This window comes from Psittacula echo (genome assembly GCF_963264785.1).
Source record: "Psittacula echo genome assembly, chromosome: 5".
NCBI lineage: Eukaryota > Metazoa > Chordata > Aves > Psittaciformes > Psittacidae > Psittacula > Psittacula echo.
The window spans coordinates 43,490,191-43,510,474 of NC_137739.1; the positions used below are offsets into that span (position 1 = coordinate 43,490,191).

The 20,284-nt window shown below is 36.2% G+C and overlaps 1 protein-coding gene across 1 annotated transcript; it reads left to right on the forward strand.

Annotated features, from left to right (window-relative positions):
• Positions 1-17,724: 17,724 nt before the first annotated feature.
• On the forward strand, positions 17,725-19,641 carry LOC308221221 (formin-1-like; the record flags this gene model as incomplete). Its single annotated transcript, XM_080618207.1, has 1 exon — positions 17,725-19,641. The coding sequence occupies one exon, from the start codon at positions 17,725-17,727 to the stop codon at positions 19,639-19,641; it is 1,917 nt and encodes a 638-aa protein (XP_080474333.1).
• Positions 19,642-20,284: the final 643 nt, after the last annotated feature.

A 20,284-nucleotide genomic window follows, 5' to 3' on the forward strand; every position in this document is an offset into this window, starting at 1 on the left:
GGCAACCCATTCCAGTGCCTCACCACCCTCTCAGTGAAGAATTTCTTCCTTATATCCAATCTAAACTTCCCCTGTTTAAGTTTCAATCTGTTACCCCTTGTCCTGTCACTACAGTCCCTGATGAATAGTCCCTCCCCAGCATCCTTGTAGGCCCCGTTCAGATACTGGAAGGCTGCTATGAGGTCTCCAGGCTGAACAGCCCCAACTTTCTCAGCCTGTCTTCATACGGGAGGTTCTGCAGACCCTGATCATCCTCATGGTCCTCCTCTGGACTTGTTCCAGACATTGACTTCTTTTGTTTCATGAAGACACAAAGTAATGTAGGTCCTACAGGTCAATTTTTATTTATTTTAGTAATATTCAAGAAAACAGTTGGTGTCTTACACTTAACTAGGTGATTTCTTTTTTTGTCTATCAATTAAACCAGCACTGTAATTGATCCTGTTAAGGACTCCATAAAATTTCACAATTTATTCTCAGTATTATTGAGAAGAATTTCTACTAAGCTTTAGACATGAGAAGAAAACTGGTGGGGGAACAGAGAAGGCATCATGATCTGAAGTAGTAATTAGAGCATGGAATCTCTGGAATTAGGAAGCTAATAAGCACATCTCATACTGATGTTCCAAGGCATATGGCAGTGTGGATTAAAGAATGTGGGATGATGACACAAGGAGGATCTGAGGGAGTGTGGGAGTTGGAACTGAAGAATACAGATCTAGGGGGATCTGGGCATATATACTATGCCATAAACAGACTCAATTCATGTATCTAAATAAGTCAGGGGAAAAAAAAAATCAGTTCTTTTGGGTTCAAAACTGGCCATGCAAATACGAGTAGACAATGAATTGTTGAATTTCTTCAGAATTCAGAGTATTAATTTTAAGTTGAGAAAATGAAATTATATCCCTGTTACACTGAAGTATCAGCTCTGATGTGCAATGTTAAGATAAGAAAATAAACATATTGAAAGATGGAAACACCTGTTCAGGGATGAGAAATTGCTGCAGTCATGAAAAGAAAGGAAAATGGAGGTGGTTTATACAGGATGGCTTTTTGCTTTTTAGTTCTTCACTTTCAAACAGACTGGTAACAACTGCTTTGGCAGCAAGCTGCTGTACCTTTCCTAGTCCCAGTTTTGCATCATATAGTTCGTGTTTTCCTTATGTACTTCTAGGATTTTACCTGTACATCTTTATGGACATTTTTTCTAACAGTAGTGCAAAAAAATATTCATCTTTTGAATATTTCAAAGAATCATAAATATTCAGTTGGCCAGTCTGTATTCTCATATTTAGCCCTTAGAAGTTATTTTAGACTCAGGTTTCCAGACATCAAAGTCAGTCAGTAGCTCTTCAATTCAGACATTGCATCTGAGAACATTTTTGCCGAAGTGTTTCGTGTTTCATCTGATGATTAGCTATAATTTCTCGTGATACTTTTCCAAATACAGAAGCAGCCTGAATTGGAGGCTGTTACTTATTTCTTTGTTCCATGAAGGTCTTCACTTGTATGAGCCTTCCACACTCAGTTGAACAGAGACTAAAACAAATAATAATCATACTGGTTCCATGCAACAGCTTGGGTTATTATACTGGAATTTAATAGTTGATGAAAGCTCCTGAGAACTTCAAGCAACAGTTATCGTTGCTTACCATCCAAAGGCATGGATTAAGACATTAAATTGTAGCTGAAAGTAAGGATTGTTTCATCTAAAGGAGGATCAGTTTGCATACTCGATGTAGTCAATAGCTTTCAACTCTAATTAGTCTGTCAACTTAGCAAATAGATGACTTCCAACTTTTAATGTTCCTTTCAGAATTGAATGGTTTCAAGCTCCTTTCCAAATACATTTCTACATAAGCTCTTACCACTTGCTTCATACAAATCTATACTAGTGTTCTATATAGGGTAAATGAAGCAGAAGGCAGGTTGCATTTATCCTATGACAAGATGAAAAGCTGATTACGCAGATGAGTGCAGATGAAGTGGAAACCTCCCAGAGATTAGGTTTTGCTCTCAGTGTGCCCTACATTGCAGCCTGACATGATCATTTCATGTTGGTTGCTTTTTGTGAACTCTGTCTCCATATACACCATATGCTCACAAAAAGGGCAGTTACTAACAGAGTAATTGTTAATCTTTGTTTGAAAATACTAAGCATTGGAAGAGAAAATCTTACTTCCAGCCTTTTTTATTTTGCCATTCCATAGTCTGCAGACTATATGTCTCAATATGCAGCGTATGTGCCAGTATTTATGTACAGGCTATCAGTTGATCAGGAAACGATGTTGTGAGTGGCCTAAAGTGATAGGAATCCAACAATGCCCAGTGTTTCAAATGGAGACGGATGATTTCTGTTAAGTAAGATCACATTTGTTTACGAAAAATCTGCAGTGAGCTAATAAAGAATTTAATAAACCTACCACATATTAATGAAGCTCAGCAGAACCAAATATGACAGTTTCAGGAGTCTTAAGTTATGGTGAGAAAGAATATTTCATTGCACTGTTTCAGTATCAAGAAGGGTGTTAAACATCAATGGGAATCACAAGACCGTGTCTTTCTCCCATTTGTCTGTTACTAGGAATGTTTTTACTGTAACTCTGTTACTTCTGAATTGTCTCTATTATTTTCACCTAAGTAAGTTGTTCCAAAGACCTCTTGTTTCCTTTACGATGTCTTCCAGAATTGAGTACTTTCAGTGAAGAATAGCAGGAATGGCAGATAACTTGTCAAAAAAAAAAAAAAAAAAAAAAAAAATCAGACCAATAAATTAGGTCATTTTCTTGCTCCACCTAGAATTCTGTCCCTTGAAATAGGTATTTTGTAAGGTCCTTTAGGAAACAAGCCTGCGTTGTGATTTACCTCTTCAAGCAGTGTTAGAAGTAACGGGTAGCAGGATTCCTTGTCCTCTAATGCTGCAATTCAGAGTTATGTCTGCTTTACTTAAGGGCCGATTGTAATTTCTGTAGTAAGCGGTAGCTCCATGATTGGCAGTGATGCTCTCCCAGGCGGCGAACAGCTTTGGTGGATTACGCAAAGGCAGTTTATGACAAAAATACGCAGGCAGGAGCCTCGATGCTTTAGCTCCCCGCAAACCCGCACTTCGCTGGAGAATCCCTTTCCTGACACGTCAAGCGGCAAGAATAAATGGCACAGCGGCAGCCCTCCCAGAGAGCCACAAAATCCCTCTGGCCCCGCGCCAGCGTTCCGAAGGGCACGGCAAAAACCCCTCATCGCTCCGCACGCCCGCAGCCGCGGCCCCGGCGCCGGGGGCTCCGCTACCCCCCGCCGCCTGCAGTCAGCGCCGGGCGGCCGCGCAGTCCTGCGATTGGTCACTTGCTCCGTCAATCGTTTCGTGTCACCTCCCCCGCCAGCAGGGGCTGCTGAGGCACGCGCAGAGCCAGGGGTTCCTGCGTCGGGAATAAGCCGGGCGGCCAGCACCAGGATTAGGGCTGGTGCTGGCTGGAGGCGAGCTCCTGGGTCAGGGCTAGCTCGGGGCGGCTGCAGTCGCGCAGCCACTGAGCATCGTATGTCCTCCTCTGCACCTCAAACAGCAGCGGGAGCATCTGAACCCAGGGGTCCGCTTCTCGCAAGGTAATGCCCTTTCGTTTGCTCCTCTACCGCTCTGCCCATCTGCTCGGTTCCCTGCAGTGGCTTCTGTCGCAATCGAATGGATTAGAAAATAAAACCACTAACTCAGGACTGCAAAGAAGGGATCTAGTTCGTCCTCGTTTGCATCTCGTCCGCTTGCTCTATGTTTACTTATACATAGCGTCTGCGGGATCATAAAAACTGGGATCGCTTAGTTTCTTTTGCGGTCCTAAGAAAGTCCGTGGCTTTCTTCCCTGCCCCTTCCCTCCCCTTTTCCTGTCAGCGCTGCTAATGTAAGTTGTCACTGGATTACTTCCTCCCGATCCAAAATTACTCTTAAATCTGTATGCTCTTTTTTTATTCTTGATTAATATATGGGATGGGCACAGTGAAGTGGGGGATGCAGATTGTTATAATTCTGTAGCATTTGGCCAGTGCAAATAGCCTCATGCAGTCAGGAGGGCAGAGGAGTGGAAAACACGTGATTAATATTTACAACGTTCAGACAATCTGTTACTCTATATTGCAAAGCTTATGGGAGTCACCATTGCAGATGAGGCTACTGAACTGTTACCCTGAGTTAGAATGCATTTGTGTAATGACATTTCCAAATATCTTTTACAAGTAGGAAAAGGACACATAATGACATTCTGAAGAAGTCCTTCTCTTGCTGTCTTGCACTGTCTCCCTTCTTCAGCGCAACATTAAATCACATTATGATATAACTGACAGAGAGTTGGTCTGGGAACTGTATATACTTAGTCCTTCTGGCTGTCCCACTGTCTTGTCTTGCGATACTAGTTTTCCCTAGAGTGTAGCAGGAATCATGAGTCTTTACTTTCCCGGAGACTCACAGAAAATTAATAAATACTTAAAAAATGCTAAGAATTACAGAAAATATTTTTATTATGTTCCTAATTTTAGTTATTTCTATCCATCCTTTGAATTGTTTGTGATGATTTAATGATCATTTTACTTGTAGAAATGCTTTGTGCAAGTGTTATCATTAAACCGTTATGTACACATTTAAGGATATGTCCACAAGCATATCTGTAATATTACTATGAAGTAAATCACTTACATACGATGTTCTGAAACTTTCACCTTTCAGGTAGCTTGGCTTGTGCTTGCAGGTGAATTGTCTTGTTTTGGTAAGTTTCAGCAGAAATAGTTCAGCTACTTTAGATTAAATGGACAGTGGAAGAGATAAAGAAGAAGTGCTTTTTGTCTTACTAAAAAAAAAAAAAGAAACTGTCAACCCATAACATCATTAACTTAATTTGAAGGACTGTAGACAGAATGTCTAAGGGTAGAGAGCTGCTGTTTGGTACGAAATCAAACCATCTTGTGAAGTGCCTTTTTAACAATGGAAATTAGTTTTGACTTGAGTGCCACCTATCTCATTAAAAGTCAAGTGCCATGAGCGTACATGTTTCCTTGTGGGTTTTTATAGGTGTATTTGTAAGGTATACAGCTGCATTGGCCTGGGTGACTTAATCATGTAGTAAGTAGTGAACAGCAGGTGAATGTTTCCCTAATATTTTGCAACTTGTTAGGATAAGATTGAAGTACTGATCCATGATTCAATCCTTGTTCACTTAATTTAAAAACTAAATTGTTAATTCTTTTCAAAGAAGAAATTAATCTGTTACTGTAAGATGATGACAAACTGGATAAAATCTCACTCTGAGAAAGCTTAACAATTAGAAACTGAAGACCTCTTTTTGCTATAAGCAAATATCAAATAGAAAATTGAGAAATGGCTGCTTTTCAAAGTAAGTGCCAAAGTAATGAATGTCAGCTTTATACTGATATCTGTCAGGATATAAAAATGTGGTGAAGAGCTACTTCTGTCTGGGTCATGAAGAGCTGCTGGGGTTTGTGTGTGGATTTTGGTTTGGTTTGTTTTGTTTGTGGGTTTTGTAGTTTTTTTTTTTGTTTTTGTGGGTGTTTTTTTTTTTTTTGTTTGGTTGGTTTTTTTTTGGTGGTTTTTGTTTTTTTCACCTAGCTGGGAAAGGACTTAACAACCTGCTTTTACTCTGGCAGCAAAAAAAGGTAATTTTTCTGCTTTATTTAAGAACAGCTGTTCATGAAATTTGTCTGTGTAAAGGAGTATGTAATCTTGGGCCTTTACAATATCATTTAACAAGGTGATCATTTCTGCGCCTTTGATCTTGCTTTAACTTGCACACATAAAATGTTTGCAAGTGGAACCAAAAGTCAAAAGCAAGCTTTGTCAGTTACCCCGAATTATACTCTTTAGAGATGGTCAACAGTAGGAAAAGGAAACCAAGAATAATTATAGAGGTCTTTGTTAAGGCTCTAGGGTGGGATCACATGCTGTTCTTTACTATACAGTATTTAAGAACTGAATGAAAAAATTTCCATGTGCCTCTGTGTTGGTGCTTTCAAAAATTAGTTTGCAGCCCTTTCTCCACCCAGTCTTCCTGGCATCTGAGAACATTTGTCAGCTTTTAATTTTGGTTTAGCTATTTTGGCATGAAAGAAATTCTTCTATCTTAGATCTCATAAGATTTTCAAAATATATAATCTCAATGTATATTCCATTAGTTTTAGGTATCATGAAGAGCACCAGAAAGGCAAAACACTGTCAGTCACGGAGTGATCAAATAGAAATAAATCAATGGAATCTGAACCCTAATTGGGTATAAATTATTTCTACTCTTTCAGCATTTTTCGTATATTTATACATTATTCCTTTATGCCCAAGCTCATTTTTTGTTATTAATAACCATGTCTCCCTGTTATCATTGCTGGTTGGCACCATCCAGGTTTATTTGCATGTATTTGGAGACAGTAAGAGGAAAGACTACGTTAAGATTTTAATGACCAAGCTTGACAAGGCAGTCCTTGTGATTTTTGTTGATTATTCGTATCTGATTGTATGCCTAATTATCTGTTTAGTTCAATCATCCTCTGTGACAATGGAGCCTGTAGACTCTAGAGCTCTCAGAAACAGGGAGGCTGAGGGAGGTTTTTGCTTTTTGCCATGATCATTTAAAACTTTATGCAATTTCATAATGCCTTTCCACCTTAATGTTTGTGATTTTGCTTCCCTGTAAGTGTTGCCAGAGCAGAGGTACAGTATGTATAGTGAGTCTCAGCATTTCTGCCTGAAAACAGGGAAAGCAAGCGCACAAATTGTACTGCATGAATTCTTATCCAAGTAACTGTCTCCTGGTCCTGCAGATACTGCTGTTTTTTCCCTTTCCATGGAAAGTTGAACCTCTGATCATTATTTTGGGCTTTCAGCTTGATTTTCAATCCAGTTCTATGTGGTAATAATGGAGGGCTTAGTATCTTCATAATACCATATATATTTTGTTGAGTTGGGCCCTTAGAAAATTATGTAAGACCTGTAAATTCTTAATATTGAATTGTTTCTGTCCTCCATTTAAGGAGTTGTTAAACCTTATAAATTATTTTAAATGGTATTACTGAAATCTTGAAGTAAAATCAGTATTTATTATGTCAAGATTTAACTTGAGATATTTCTCAAAGCCATTCTTTTTATCTTGCTGTATTTTAAGCTTATTATACTGAAATACTGTGACTTCATATTTTAATCTTCTTGCTTTTTTTCCCATGAGCTTTATCTTGTTGCTAAAGTTAAATCCCTGTGGGGGGATCTATGCAACCTGTTTAATCTTGAAAATATTTGAGTTTTATAAATACTTGTAAACATTATTATTGGTAGAAGAGCATTTGCCTGTCGACACACTTGCAAAATTTAATGAAAATTCCAAGTACTGTCTTCTGTGATAGGCCCCAGACCAAGAAAATCACAATGACATGTAAGCAGTTAACCATTTTCAGGACTTTAAATGTTAATTAATTTGCATAGGACAGATAAAAAAAGACTAAATATATATATATAAAACCCAATACTTAAGTATTTGTTTGTTTAACAGGCCTTTAACTTATTGTTATCTCTCTTCTCAGATGGATAGCAACTTGGTTTATGATTTTTTGTTAATTGTAGTCATATGTCAAAAACATTTAGCTATGTATAAAATGCTGCTAGCAAAAAGTTGCATGGAAGAAAACAAATAAACCCATATTTCTCTGCTTTAACACTTCCTTCTTTGAAGTGTTAATGTGATCATCACAAGTCATTACATTCCATTTCATCCAGTGCAGCCAAGGCTTTCAAAACATGAATGATAAGTATAATTTTTGAAGCAACCCAGTATTCCTTAAAGCTAAAGTAATTAGAAAATCGAAGGGGCAGAAGTTTAAAAGCTTTCTGAGTTTATTCTCAAATTTGCTTTTCTTTTTTTTTTTTTTTTTTTAAATATTTTACAATATGCATAGTTAAAGATAGATTTGTTAACTTGTCAAATACATTATTTCAAATAATTGTTTTTGATCGCTAAGAACTTGATGTGGGACAGCATCTTTGACCTTTCACTACAGAAAGATATATTCAAAGCTTGCTGGATTTTATGGAAGGATTCTTCTAAAGGTATGAAATGCTTTTATAAGAGGGTTTTCTAATTGCTGTTCTTATTCTTTTAAATTTCATTTTTCTTCCGTCTTCACTACTGAAGCTTCCTTGGCATTTATACCTCCTTTTGCAGTTGGTCCAAACTTTTTGCAGCTGGAAATACTTTCCTTGCTCATGAAATAGCTCAAAGATACAACATAGCCTTTTAGTTTTCTTCTCCTTTGCTTTTTTTAACTACTGTATTGAGTTTAAAGTTCAGACTATATGGGTATGCCAGATGTGTCTCTGGAAGTGAAGTTTGGCAGAAGACTTTTGGTCTGAAAGGCTATATACTAAATGCTTCGTGTAAATATCATCATGGGACTAACAAGCGTGGACATGCAATAATTAAATAAAAATATGATGTCTTTGTTTAGTGAAACTGAAGATGCTAAGCAATACAAAAAAGAACAAGATGCAGCTCTTGCCTTGAGACTCTGCTGTCTGAACAAGCAAAATTAAAGCTTTTAGACAAAGATTAAGAAGACAATTCTTTTATTTAAAAAAATGTTTATTTAATCAAAGTCTGTGTAGTGTTTCAAGTATCACACAAATTGGCGCTTCTTCCTGTTTCATCTCCCATGTACGTAAACTTGTTTCCTGATACTCAATTAAAAAAAAAAACAAACAAAAACCAAAAAACAAACAAAAAAAACAAACAAAAAAAACAAACACACAAAACCCAGCAAGACTGATTACTACCATTTATACTGAATTTGGTCAGGCACGTTTCATTGTAAGACTCTCTTTTCAGTTACAGCTTTGTGGCATTTAGTTGTGTCTGCTGCAATTCTCCCTGTCAAATCTTCCCCTCTGAAATGTTTGTCCTTAAAAAAATCTTAGTAAAAAACTAAGGCAATTATTTTTGAAAGTAAAATTGGAGGAGTGGGGAGAGAAATTACAAATATAATTTTTATCATGTTATAATCTATTAAACCCATTTAATGTCTTTAAATTCTGTAAAAATTGCTATTGATATCACTTAGAAAAAACTCCCTTATTTATAAGGCTATGAAATTTGGGAATGACATTTTGCATCAAATCCTGTATGCTGAATGTATCTTTATCTGGAATGAAATGTTTGTAGTGATACTTGCAGTTTGCCTCTTCAGCAGTCAGAAAACTCTGTTACAGTCCAAAAAAAACTTAAGCAAGATGATTGACTCATCTGTTCTCTCAGTTCTTTGCCTTCTAAGTGCCCAGGAGTAGAAGAATATAAAAACCTGACGGAAGTGCAGAGGGTTTTTTTGTTTGTTTGTTTAAATGCTGTACTTCTTCAAATATTCCGTTTCAAACAGACTATGTTAACAGTGATTTCTTTGGGATATGTGTTGCCATTGCTTGGTCTTTAATGTTTGCTGGTTTACTACTTATTACATTAAAGACTTTTTATAGTTGTAATATTGCAGAATCTTTTATTAGCAACCTCTTAAACAGTCAAATAGGAGAGTTTGTGCTGGAAATATAATTTGTTAACTTGTTGCAAATTAGTCACCTTTCTCAAACAGATTTGGGCAAGTATGTTCTGGGGTGTGGTTGAACTCTGCCAAAAAAATTTTGGTAGTGATGAGGATGTGTGTCATTTTTTTTTCCTTTTTTTTTTTTTTCCCTTTTAACTTGCTGACGTAATTGTGTGCGAAAAAACAACATACTGCTTTACCAAGCTGTTGTAGGCTAAAGAAGGATGAGAACTTTGATGTCAGTCTCTTTTTTTTTTGAGGGGGAGAGGTCTCATTTCACTCTGTAACTAAAATTGCAAAAGGTGTAATTAGCACAGATGAAATATTAACAGAAAAAGAAAAACCTCCAACAAACAGTTGTACAAATTATTTTGTGTATTTCCAAATTATGGCAGGTTGTATTCAGAAAGTACTCTGAATAGAAGAAAAATAAATTACTTTCTATCAGAGCTTCCCTTAGCATCTGCCAGTGCTTCCAGTGGACTTCCTTCTCAGTTTGCTTAGTCATGTTTTAATCTCCAAGAATCAGCTCATACCCTAACTAAGCTCCTTAAAAGAATTGTTTGCCTTTCTTTAATCACTAGTAGTTCCAAATGCAGTTATTTCATTCTTTATACTCCAAGTTCAAAACTAGACCTGGCAGGAAATGATTTTTTTTTTGTAAGTTATTTATTAAAGAAATGATGCATTAGATTTCTTGCTCAACCTGCAGTATAATCATAAAGCTTTTATCTGGATTTTTAAAAATAGACTTTTCAAATATTACATGCTCTGTTCTTTCTTTCCCATTCTCTTTTTACTGTAAAAGACATCAGTGTCATCCAGGATTGCTATTTATTTATTTAATTATTTTCCATCTATAACTTCTTTCTACTGTTGTAAAAGCCAATGGCAAAAATGTAATTCATTGAAATTCTGCAGTACTTTTAAGTTGGGAATATTTGGAACAATTAGCATGTAGGAACAGCCTGCAGAGCTTTTCTTTTTTAAATTTTGTATTTATCTATGTCAGAAAATGGGTTTGAGGAATTAGGGGAATAATCCTATCATATTTTAAATATTTCATATCAGGTTTCTAGATATGCTCCATGCTTCTCTTTTTTCTTCCTTTTCATGTGGTCTCTTCTGTAACAATGCAGTAACAAGCAAAATTCAGTTCAAGTCTTTGAACATCGTAATATTTCTGTGAAATTATAATGTTCTGTTTCAACTGTAATCAGCAGAAAATAATGTTTTAAGAGAGATTTCTGTTCTGTGATCTTCATTTCAGCATCATTCTTAAAATATACATCACCTTTTAGATAAAATATAGATATTGTAAAACCTGTAATTGTCACACATTTCAAGGTAATGGCTCTCTGTAATCTTGTGATAGTTTCTTCTTTTGTTAAAATTTATTGCATGTTATTACAAAAGATTTCAGTGAGATTACTTAGTCTAATTGGAACACAAAACATTCTGTGAGTTTTAAAATTAATTAGGTGACAAAATTTAATAGCAAATCTAAAAGTGCTTATTATCGGGAGATTATACGTCCCTTTTATATGTGTTCTATCAATTCTCATCCATCTAATGGTGGTTATCATACAGAAAGAGTTATTTTGTCAGATCGTTACCCTGTATCTATTCCTTTGATTCCTGTTGTGTAGATTTGCTGCTACCAAGTGACTTACCAAAGCTGTCTTGTGGCCTTAGACAGCTTTGTGAGAAACCAGAAGCATTTGCTTGTGGTTCTTCGCATATACCACTTTTATGAGGAAGTGGAGCGGAAATGAGACTTTGTAGTAGCAGAGCATAAATGTCCTTGTCTGGTCATATATTGATATTGTACTTCGGAAATCAATAAGAAACCATGAATGTTGTTTGATTAGTGGATGATTAAAAGGATGGTTTACCTCTTTATGGATTAAGTTTTGTTGTTTCAAACACTGTATAAACTACCTGGTCAATCTGTACCGTGCTAGTGGCCATTTAAATATACCTTGGAAGATGTATTGTCTCTGATGCATTAGGAGTGCCAGGTAACCCAGAGTTTCTATTAGGGTTACAAGAGCACCATTAGTTCATCTAATTAGCTGTAGCTCGCCAGTGCTTTGTGAATCAAAAGATTTTGCCTAATATAATTTCCTGCAAATCTGAAAAGAAGCCTTATATTAGCATGCTTTCAATTATAAGTAGTGCAAAAGTTCCTTACAAAACATTAAAACCTCTTCTTTCTGCGTACAGTCAAAGCTGATCTAGGAGAAGGAAGTTCTTCATGTTGGTCCTGCCTAAGCTAACACACGTTGCTACAGAAGTGTTAGCCTCTTAAAGCTATATTGGCTCATTTTTGTGGCTGTTGGAAGAAAGATGAAGAATTATTTGGCACAGTATTTTGCTGGAAGTAGGTAAAAAGATTGATATGGTAACAGATACACTTTTTATTAGTAACTGTTTTGGAGATCTGGAATGTTTTCAGTTTGCAGAAAGATGGGCATGCTAGAGGAACGCTTACAGGATAATATCCACTGTTTAGATGGAATACTGGTTTGCCACTAGGCATAGAAAACAGGGGCAATATTTTGACTGTTCAAAGTTTTGTGTTTGAGAAGAGAGGTGTCAAGCACGTATCTGTATCTGCATAAATCTTTGACTAACTTGTGTCATTTGAAGTTCGACAGGGTGTTTTCTTCTCACTCTGCTACCCATTTTAACATCTCCTTCATTCTCATTGTTGTGTCATGTCCTTTGAGTTTGTACTTTCTGTCATTCTGTCTTAAAAATTCAAAATCATATAAGAAAAGAGTCAGCACTGAAATATGGATTTTAAGGAGTATATTTTATTATTTTTAAGTTTATAGCAGATATTTGGTTTTAAGTAGAGATTGCAACACAATATCAGGCAAAATATTTTTACAGGAAGTGTAATACTGGAAGCCTTTTTTTCTTTTATGGGATCATGTATCTACTGTAAAATGGAAGCTACTAACACAAGGGCATACAAGAATTTTTATTGAAGGAATACTATGGGGAGTTAAGCTGTTTTATAAGTAAGCAATACTAAGAAATCCACTGAATAGGAAAGATCAGTTTCAAGAATATCATTGACATTATATACATCTCATTCTGAAGTCTTTGAAAAATAGCTTTCTAAAGATACCCTTATGATAGTTTAGTGGTGGATTTGGGAGTGTCAGGTTTACAGTTGAATTCAATGATCTTAAAGGTCTTTTCCAACCTAAATGATTCTGTGATATTTATTGCCCTTTAAGGCATCCTTTTTAAATTTTTCTGCTTTTGCAATAGCAATTTTTTTATAAGTCCCTGTTCCTTCATTGAAAGGCTTATATAGCTTCTCCTCACCATGTGGTTTTTAGAAAGGGGTCACTAGCAAGTTAGTGCAGATGGGTGGAACTTGTTGGAACTAGAACTACATGGTTGTAATAAGGAAAAATGTCATTTATGCCTGGCATTTAACGTAGATAAATTGTGATGGAGGTCACCTGGCTCAAATCATAGGAGCAAGAATCTGAATAAAGGGACTTCCTTACTAAGAATGCAACTGAAAATATTAGGAGTTGTGATGTTTTATAGTGAAGAAGGTCACTGCTTTAAAAATATTGTTAGCACTTCAGAAACTAAACTTTTAGTGAAGTCAGTAATTTCCATATTGTTCTAGTTTTGCAGTGTATGATTTTTTAAACAATTTTGGAGACGATGTGATGTAATATATATATTTTATGTTTGTTTCCCAACCTGACTAGTCAAATGTAATATAAATTTTAAGGATAAATGGTGAGCATTAGTTCTAAACCCCGAAGTATCATCATTGCTTTTTTTTTTTTTTCATCTCCTGTGCACTAGAAAGGTAATATGCTTATTTAAAACTATTACAAATGAGACAGTGGTCTGTAAAGGACCAGGAGCAAGTACAGGGTAGTTTGGCTTCTGAGAATGTATTTGTTTCTAGTGAGATGTCATCATATTATTTAGTCCATTCAGAAACTTAAAACCAATTAACTTTGCATGGCACACAAGAGAGTTTAAGCAGGAGAAGGAAATGATGCAGTTTGTCTCCATCAACAAGTTGTGCTCAGTAAACAAATATCATTGCAGTTTCATTTCAGTTTTTTCTAGCTTGTGACATGGATCCTTCTGTCCATGTCTTTACTACCTTTGCAATGCTTTTTCTGTTTTGGTATGTAAATTGGCTACATAACACAGCACAGAAAAGTTAACTATAGCATACTAATGAACAGATTGCCACCTAATAACAATCAGATACTGGGGAGAGCTGGGAAAGTACGGAGTTCTAATTCTTGCTTACTTAAAGATCAGGGAAAGGAGGAAGACCATCTGTCATGCTGAGCAATGAATGGTATGTCCTAATAGAGAGAAGAAACTGGCTTCCTAAGAGCACATTTTGAACAGCAAAATGGATGGATGTGTTGTCCCTAGACTTTGAGAAGCACTAAATCTGGACCATTTTTTGTTGTTGTTGAACTAAAAAAAAAGAAATTCCTTTAATTTACAAAAATTCACTCCCCATAATATGTTTTGCAGATAGAAGTAGGATTATTAACAGATTGCAAGGTAAACAGAAAAGTAGGGGAAATTAAGTTGGAAAGTCTTTAACCAGTTTCTTTTCCTTAACATAACTTTCCTGATAGTTTCTTATAATGCTGCTGCTCATAGAGCAAAGAGTTCACTTTGTTTCCTTATGGCAGATTATTAAAAGACTGAAAAAATGCTGAAGGCACTGGAGAGGAAAAGGTTTTCTTAGTAAAGTTTGTATCAATTAATAGAAATAAGCTTCAAAATACCACTAAACAATGCAGCAGTACATGGTATCACACTATCTTTTAAATCAATGAAAAATTTGATAAAGAATATTTTATTGGCCTAATAGTAACAAAATGTTCTTTCTGTTACTGCTATTGTTATTATTACTGGTTTTCTTTAAAACTCACTTTTAATATGATTTAATTTTAAAGTATGTGTAATTTTTTTTCATTATAAGGGGGGTATTATGTTGTCTTCAAGGTGATTGTACATTTTAATGTGTCATCATGTGTGCATCAAACCCAATGTTTAGTTTGGTGTAACTAAGAAGAGATGTAATGGGGTGTAACCTGTAAAACAGGTCTAAGCTGGCCTGGCAGGATGTTGTCAAAGTTGGTAAGATTTAAAAAAAAAATAATTCTTCAATACATTTATTTGCTTGTAACTGAAAAATTCCTTGTAGTTGCAATATGATATAAGGGAGAGCCGTAGGTCTCATTTCGGTAATGTAATGACTTAAAGCTCAGATCAGATTAGGGAAACTGCTTGTGTTTTGGGAGGACATAGCCTAGCAAATCTGTGTGGCAGAGGTGAGGGCTAGCTGGTTCTATCCTTTACATGTTTATTGTTTTGTCCAAAAAAAAAAAAAAAAAAAAAAGTACTCTTCAGAATTGAGCCGAGTTTCATCTGATGATACCACAGAGCCATTTGAGGATATTAAATTTGTGTCTGGGTCTATAGCTACTGGGTTCGTATTTTCCATGAGGCTATTTCTTTCTAGGCACTTAATCATATTTCAGTGAGAAAATGCCATGTTATTTGAGGTGAAACAAAGGAACACATAAAATAATACAGACTAATTTAACTAAGTTTTTTCCTAGATAAGACTGTGAAATATGTATAATACAACCTTACTCCGTTTATTTAAATAAACCCACAACCAATTCCCTTTTTTCCTATTGCTCCTTTCCTTTTATTATTTTCTAAATCAATGCATTGACAAATACTTTCGATGTGATGCATCATCTTCCTTAAGTCAACACTACGCATAGATTTGGCCTCCTTGGGATATCCACCCTCATCTTCAATTTAGCTAGGTTTTTCCCAGTTGCCTAATCTTCTTCCTGGTTTAACGGCTGTATGTTGCCAGTGGACCAACTGTGTCATCCATTTCCTTGCCTAGTAACTCTCTTGAAATTCTGCTCCTCCATGAACTTCTCCTAAAATTAAAAACTGACTCAGCATGCATTAGCTGGCACTGCTGAGTATTCATTTATGGAAATGCCCACATGTTAACTAGCTCATGTTTGATGTAGCTCACCACAGCAGATTACTTGAGGGGCAGTTTGGTGCTTTGGCCAAGGTGCTGTACTGACAAACTGCTATTGTAAAGGGTATTCTCTACTGCTTGGGTGAAGAGTGAGAAGGCTCAAGACTGCTCCTGTGATGAAAAAAATCTTCTTTGATAGTTATTATTTCTGTAATCAGAACTGCTTAGTTGCATCTGCCAGTGACATGCTGTGGCTGCATGATCACTCAGTTCTACACTAGAAAAGCAGCAGGCATGCACAGCTGGAGACAGGGAAGACTAAAGTGAGGCTGCGTTTTTAGGCAGTACTCAAACTTGTCCATATTTTGAACTCCAAACTCAGGCAATGAGTTAAAACAAGAATACAAGAAGAAACAGTAAAGCATAATATTCTCAGAAACTATTGTAGGCCTATGAAACAACAAGCCAGTCTTCAACAGAAGTACTGACTAAAGGTTTTGCATCTTTCCTACACCTTCCGATACCTGGATGGGATTCTGAATCATGCCATGTAGCTATTGACTGCTGGTGAACAGAATTAAGAAGCTTATCCGACCCTAATGCAAGATTGTTCTTGCCGTTAGTCTCTCTCCCTAGGATCACTCCTCTGACTTCAAGGATTATGTGTGCATATTCAGAGTTTTGCTTGCATGAAAAGTGATACTACTCAAAGTAAAAGGAAAGTTTGAAATTATTTAAAGAACATTATAAACAAATGCAATGCTTTAACAAAACTTAGATCAAAATCACTACTTGCTGGGAGGATAGGTTTTGCGTAAATGTTGCTTGTTTCTTAGAGTTAGGATTTGCTAATTACTTATGAAATTATGCCAACAATTTATCACATCTAACTCCCTGCATAATAAAAACTGATACAATGCTAATATATGTAAAAAATATATAAAACTGAAATAGGTGACGTGGTAACGTGACACCTTCCTTTTAACTATTGTTGCCTGAGGCTGAGTTTTACTGTTTTGAAATGACAGAAAGTTACCCTGTATTTATGTTTTGAAGCTGAAAAGTGAAATTCCTGTGTTTTTCAACAAAGAGAAACCCTGGTGTCAGCGCTCTCCAGCTTTGCATGCTGCTGGATTTGCTGCTGAGCTTTCTGTCTTTCTCTGATGTTTAGGCATTTCCTAGTGACTGCAGACTTCTTTACTTGTGGCAGTAAAGAGTTCTTTCTGGATAAAAAGCCAATTTAGTGATCAAAATTAGTAAACCATCTTCTATCATAATGTATCAAATGAATGTAAATAGATCTAATTTGTAGCAAGAAAATACAATGTGATGCAAAGAAAAAGAAATTACAGAGCTCAGTAAACTTGCCTGTAGTACAGTTACACTATTTAATTGAATCAAAATAGATTTGTACAGTACCTATATGCTAGCCAAGCAAGCAGAACCTGATCTTTTTTTTAATTATTTTTTAATTCTTGAAATTTTTTTTGATGTCATGGCAGTTTCACAGATAAGTACTAGAAGAAAAGGTTCAGCCTTTTACTTTTTTAATGTTTCCTTGGTAAATAGAGCAGTGAGAGCTAATTACATTTTGATGGTGTTGCTGGTTGTGCTGACTGAGAAAAAAAGGCAACATAAGTGCTTGAATGGTTCTTTTTTACTAAATGTTCAACAGCAAGTTAACTTTTAACAGAGAGAGGACAATAGGATATAGTATTTAAATGTAAATCGTGTTTCAAATGTGTGGTTTATGGAACATTTTGTGGCCTTATGGAACAGTTCCCTGAACTGAGAATCTTGGAGACAGAAAAATGATGTATGAGAAATGGATTATGACTCCAACTATAAGCGTTAGCAATGTCATACTTTTGGGGTCAGATTTTTCAAGGTAAGAGATTTGTATCAGAAAACACTGAGAGAAGATTGTGCTTCTGCAGGCTTGTTATTTGTCATATTAAATTTGCCATAATCAAGTTTGACAGGCTTCTCTCTATTTTTTTCAGCAGACAATATTATTGTTGAAGATTAGTCAGATGCCTTCCGTCCATTCCTTGCCTCACATGCTATGTCATGCAAGCTTTGAAATACTTAGCACATAATTTAAACGAATGACTAATTTGGCAAGCATAATGGAAGGCACGCATACTGTACTTCAATTGCACAAACCCATTATGGAGCTTTGTTACATCAGCTTCTATCTTCCAGAAGGCAAAATCAGAGGATTTACTTACAGGCGCTGTTTAACTCTGGATAGAATCAGTAAACGTTTCTGTAGCTGCTATCAAGTAAGGGAGAGGTTACAGATGGAGCTGAGAGAAAAGCCATATGAGGAATTTGGAGATATTATTTTCAAGCAAAGTACCACAAAAGACATTCTTATTGAACTGTACAAACTAACTGCTGAAAAGGAAACACTGCTATCCAGTCTTTTGAGATCACATCCTATTCTGGACCTTAACATAGGACATCAGGAGAGAAAGCAACAGCATATTTCTGGAGTCCCAAAACTTACAGGTGATGATTACTTCAGTTTTACACATCAGCAGAAGTTCTTTCTGGATTCCACAAATAGAGACAATTTGAATCACAAAAAATTGAGGAAATACAGAAGGAAAGAGAGCTTTGAGGAGTTCAAGCACTGGAAAGGGGGGAAAAAGATACATGAACAACATCTTTCTTTACTGAATGCAAAAAACAAGCAACTGGAAAATAAGAGAATGCTCCCCACAACGTTTCCTACCAAGAGTTTTCCCAGTTGCTTTTCTGCTTCCAGCTGGGTAGCAGTAAAAGGTAAGGATGATTTACCAGTAGACAATAGTATACAACCAGAAAGGTGGATAAAAGAGGGGTGCTCTCTTGAAAGCAACAAAGCTGTGAAACTGGATGCTGACTTACCAAGCTCTAGCTCAAAAGACAACAATGACACAGTCATGGCTGAACTGGTGGACAATGAAGAATGCATCCCTGAAGTTATGAATGTGCAACAGAGTATCTCTTTGGTAAAGTCATCTCAGGACAGTCTATCTAACAAACTCGAGACATTAAGTAAATCCGCAGCTGTTAAAAGCTTGAAAAGTAGCAAGTATACTGAGCCAGTATGCAGGGAGAAACCAGGAATCACAGTTGTTGCTGAAGTACAGGATTCAGAAGCTTGTATTAAAAAAGTTGACAAACCTCCTTCAGAGTCTTTACCTGATTTTCACAGAGATAAAGAAATCATTCCTCCTGTTCTCACAACAGTAAATAAACAGTTTATATCAAGAAGTCATGTATACTCCCTAGATGAAGCTGCTGGAGACTCTAAAAATGCTGTGCTGCAGGAAAAGGAGCAAGGTGGCTCTGGTTTGCAGTACAAAGCAGAGAGAGTGCACATTACTGATGAGTCATGCAACCTTGTGGGAGCAGTCAATAAAGCTCTTCTGAAAGTTATTCGGAGCGACAGTTTAGATGAAGCTGCAGAATGGAAGAGACTGCAACAAATTACAAGAGTAGACAGAAACCTGCCATGCTCAATATATGAGAAAAGAACCACGGTATCCCGGGGAAGCAACAAGCATTTATTTTTGAACCTGCCTGTAAATGAAAGTTCTGATCTTTCTCAGACAAGTAATAATCTTAAACTGGAAGAGAAAAAGCTGCATTCACCCTCGTTAGTATCAGTGAGTAATGTTTTTAGTAATTCATATCCGCTATCTAATACACACAAACAAATGTCACCTATTCCTTCTCCGTTATCTTCGAGACTGCCTAGCCCACAGCTGCATCATCGGATTCTCCCATTACCAACACAGAACACTGAGGATGAATCTATGTTCCCTGACTATGGCCATGGGAGACATGGGGCTATAAACCTCTCTCTTGGTGATTTGGAGCCACAGTTTTATCTGAAGTTTTCTGAACCTGGAGAATCAGGATTTGCCGCCAGACAACGAGGCCTACATCAGAATGCAACTGCAGGCCATTTTGAAAAGCGCGCCGTACAAGAAAAATTAACTACTCAGACACAGCAGAATTTCTGTCCAGGTCAGTCCTGTTCCATTTTTTAAACTAACAGTATTGGCCAGCCATGAAAGTATTGGAATATTTTTGTATTCGAGTATTTTTTTAATACTAGCCTTCAATAATAAATGGTATGCTTGCAATGAAAGTATTTTTCCCTACTTAAGGATTGAGTGAAAAGTTGGTTTTATTTTTTTTAAAACAAAAGTTACAGCTATATAAGATTTCCTTTCAGATGCATTTTTATGTCAGCTTATATTCAGTCCAGTTGTTATTGAATGACCTCTTGACCAAAGCTAGTTAAATGTTTTTCTATACAAAATGAAAAAAAGTTTGCATCCTTATTTTCCTGCTTTTCCTGTGCTGTGTTCTAATCTGTCAAAATGTTATTATGAGATTTGTTATCCCAAATGTTCTTTTTAGTTTGCTTAGCTTAACTGATAGAACATTGTCTGGGCAAGCTAATTTACATTGCCTTAAGTATGGGACTGGAGCTTTAACCATTTAGCTACAAGAAGTTGATGAAAATTCTGAAACAACAAAAGGCTGGGTTTTAAAAGTATTGCATGCAGGAGTCATGGTACAATGTTATTTGAGTACAGTGCATGGGTTTATTTATAAATATATACTGTCAATATAAAAATACATAAATATATGGAATACTGAATAACTGCTTTCTTGGATAGAACA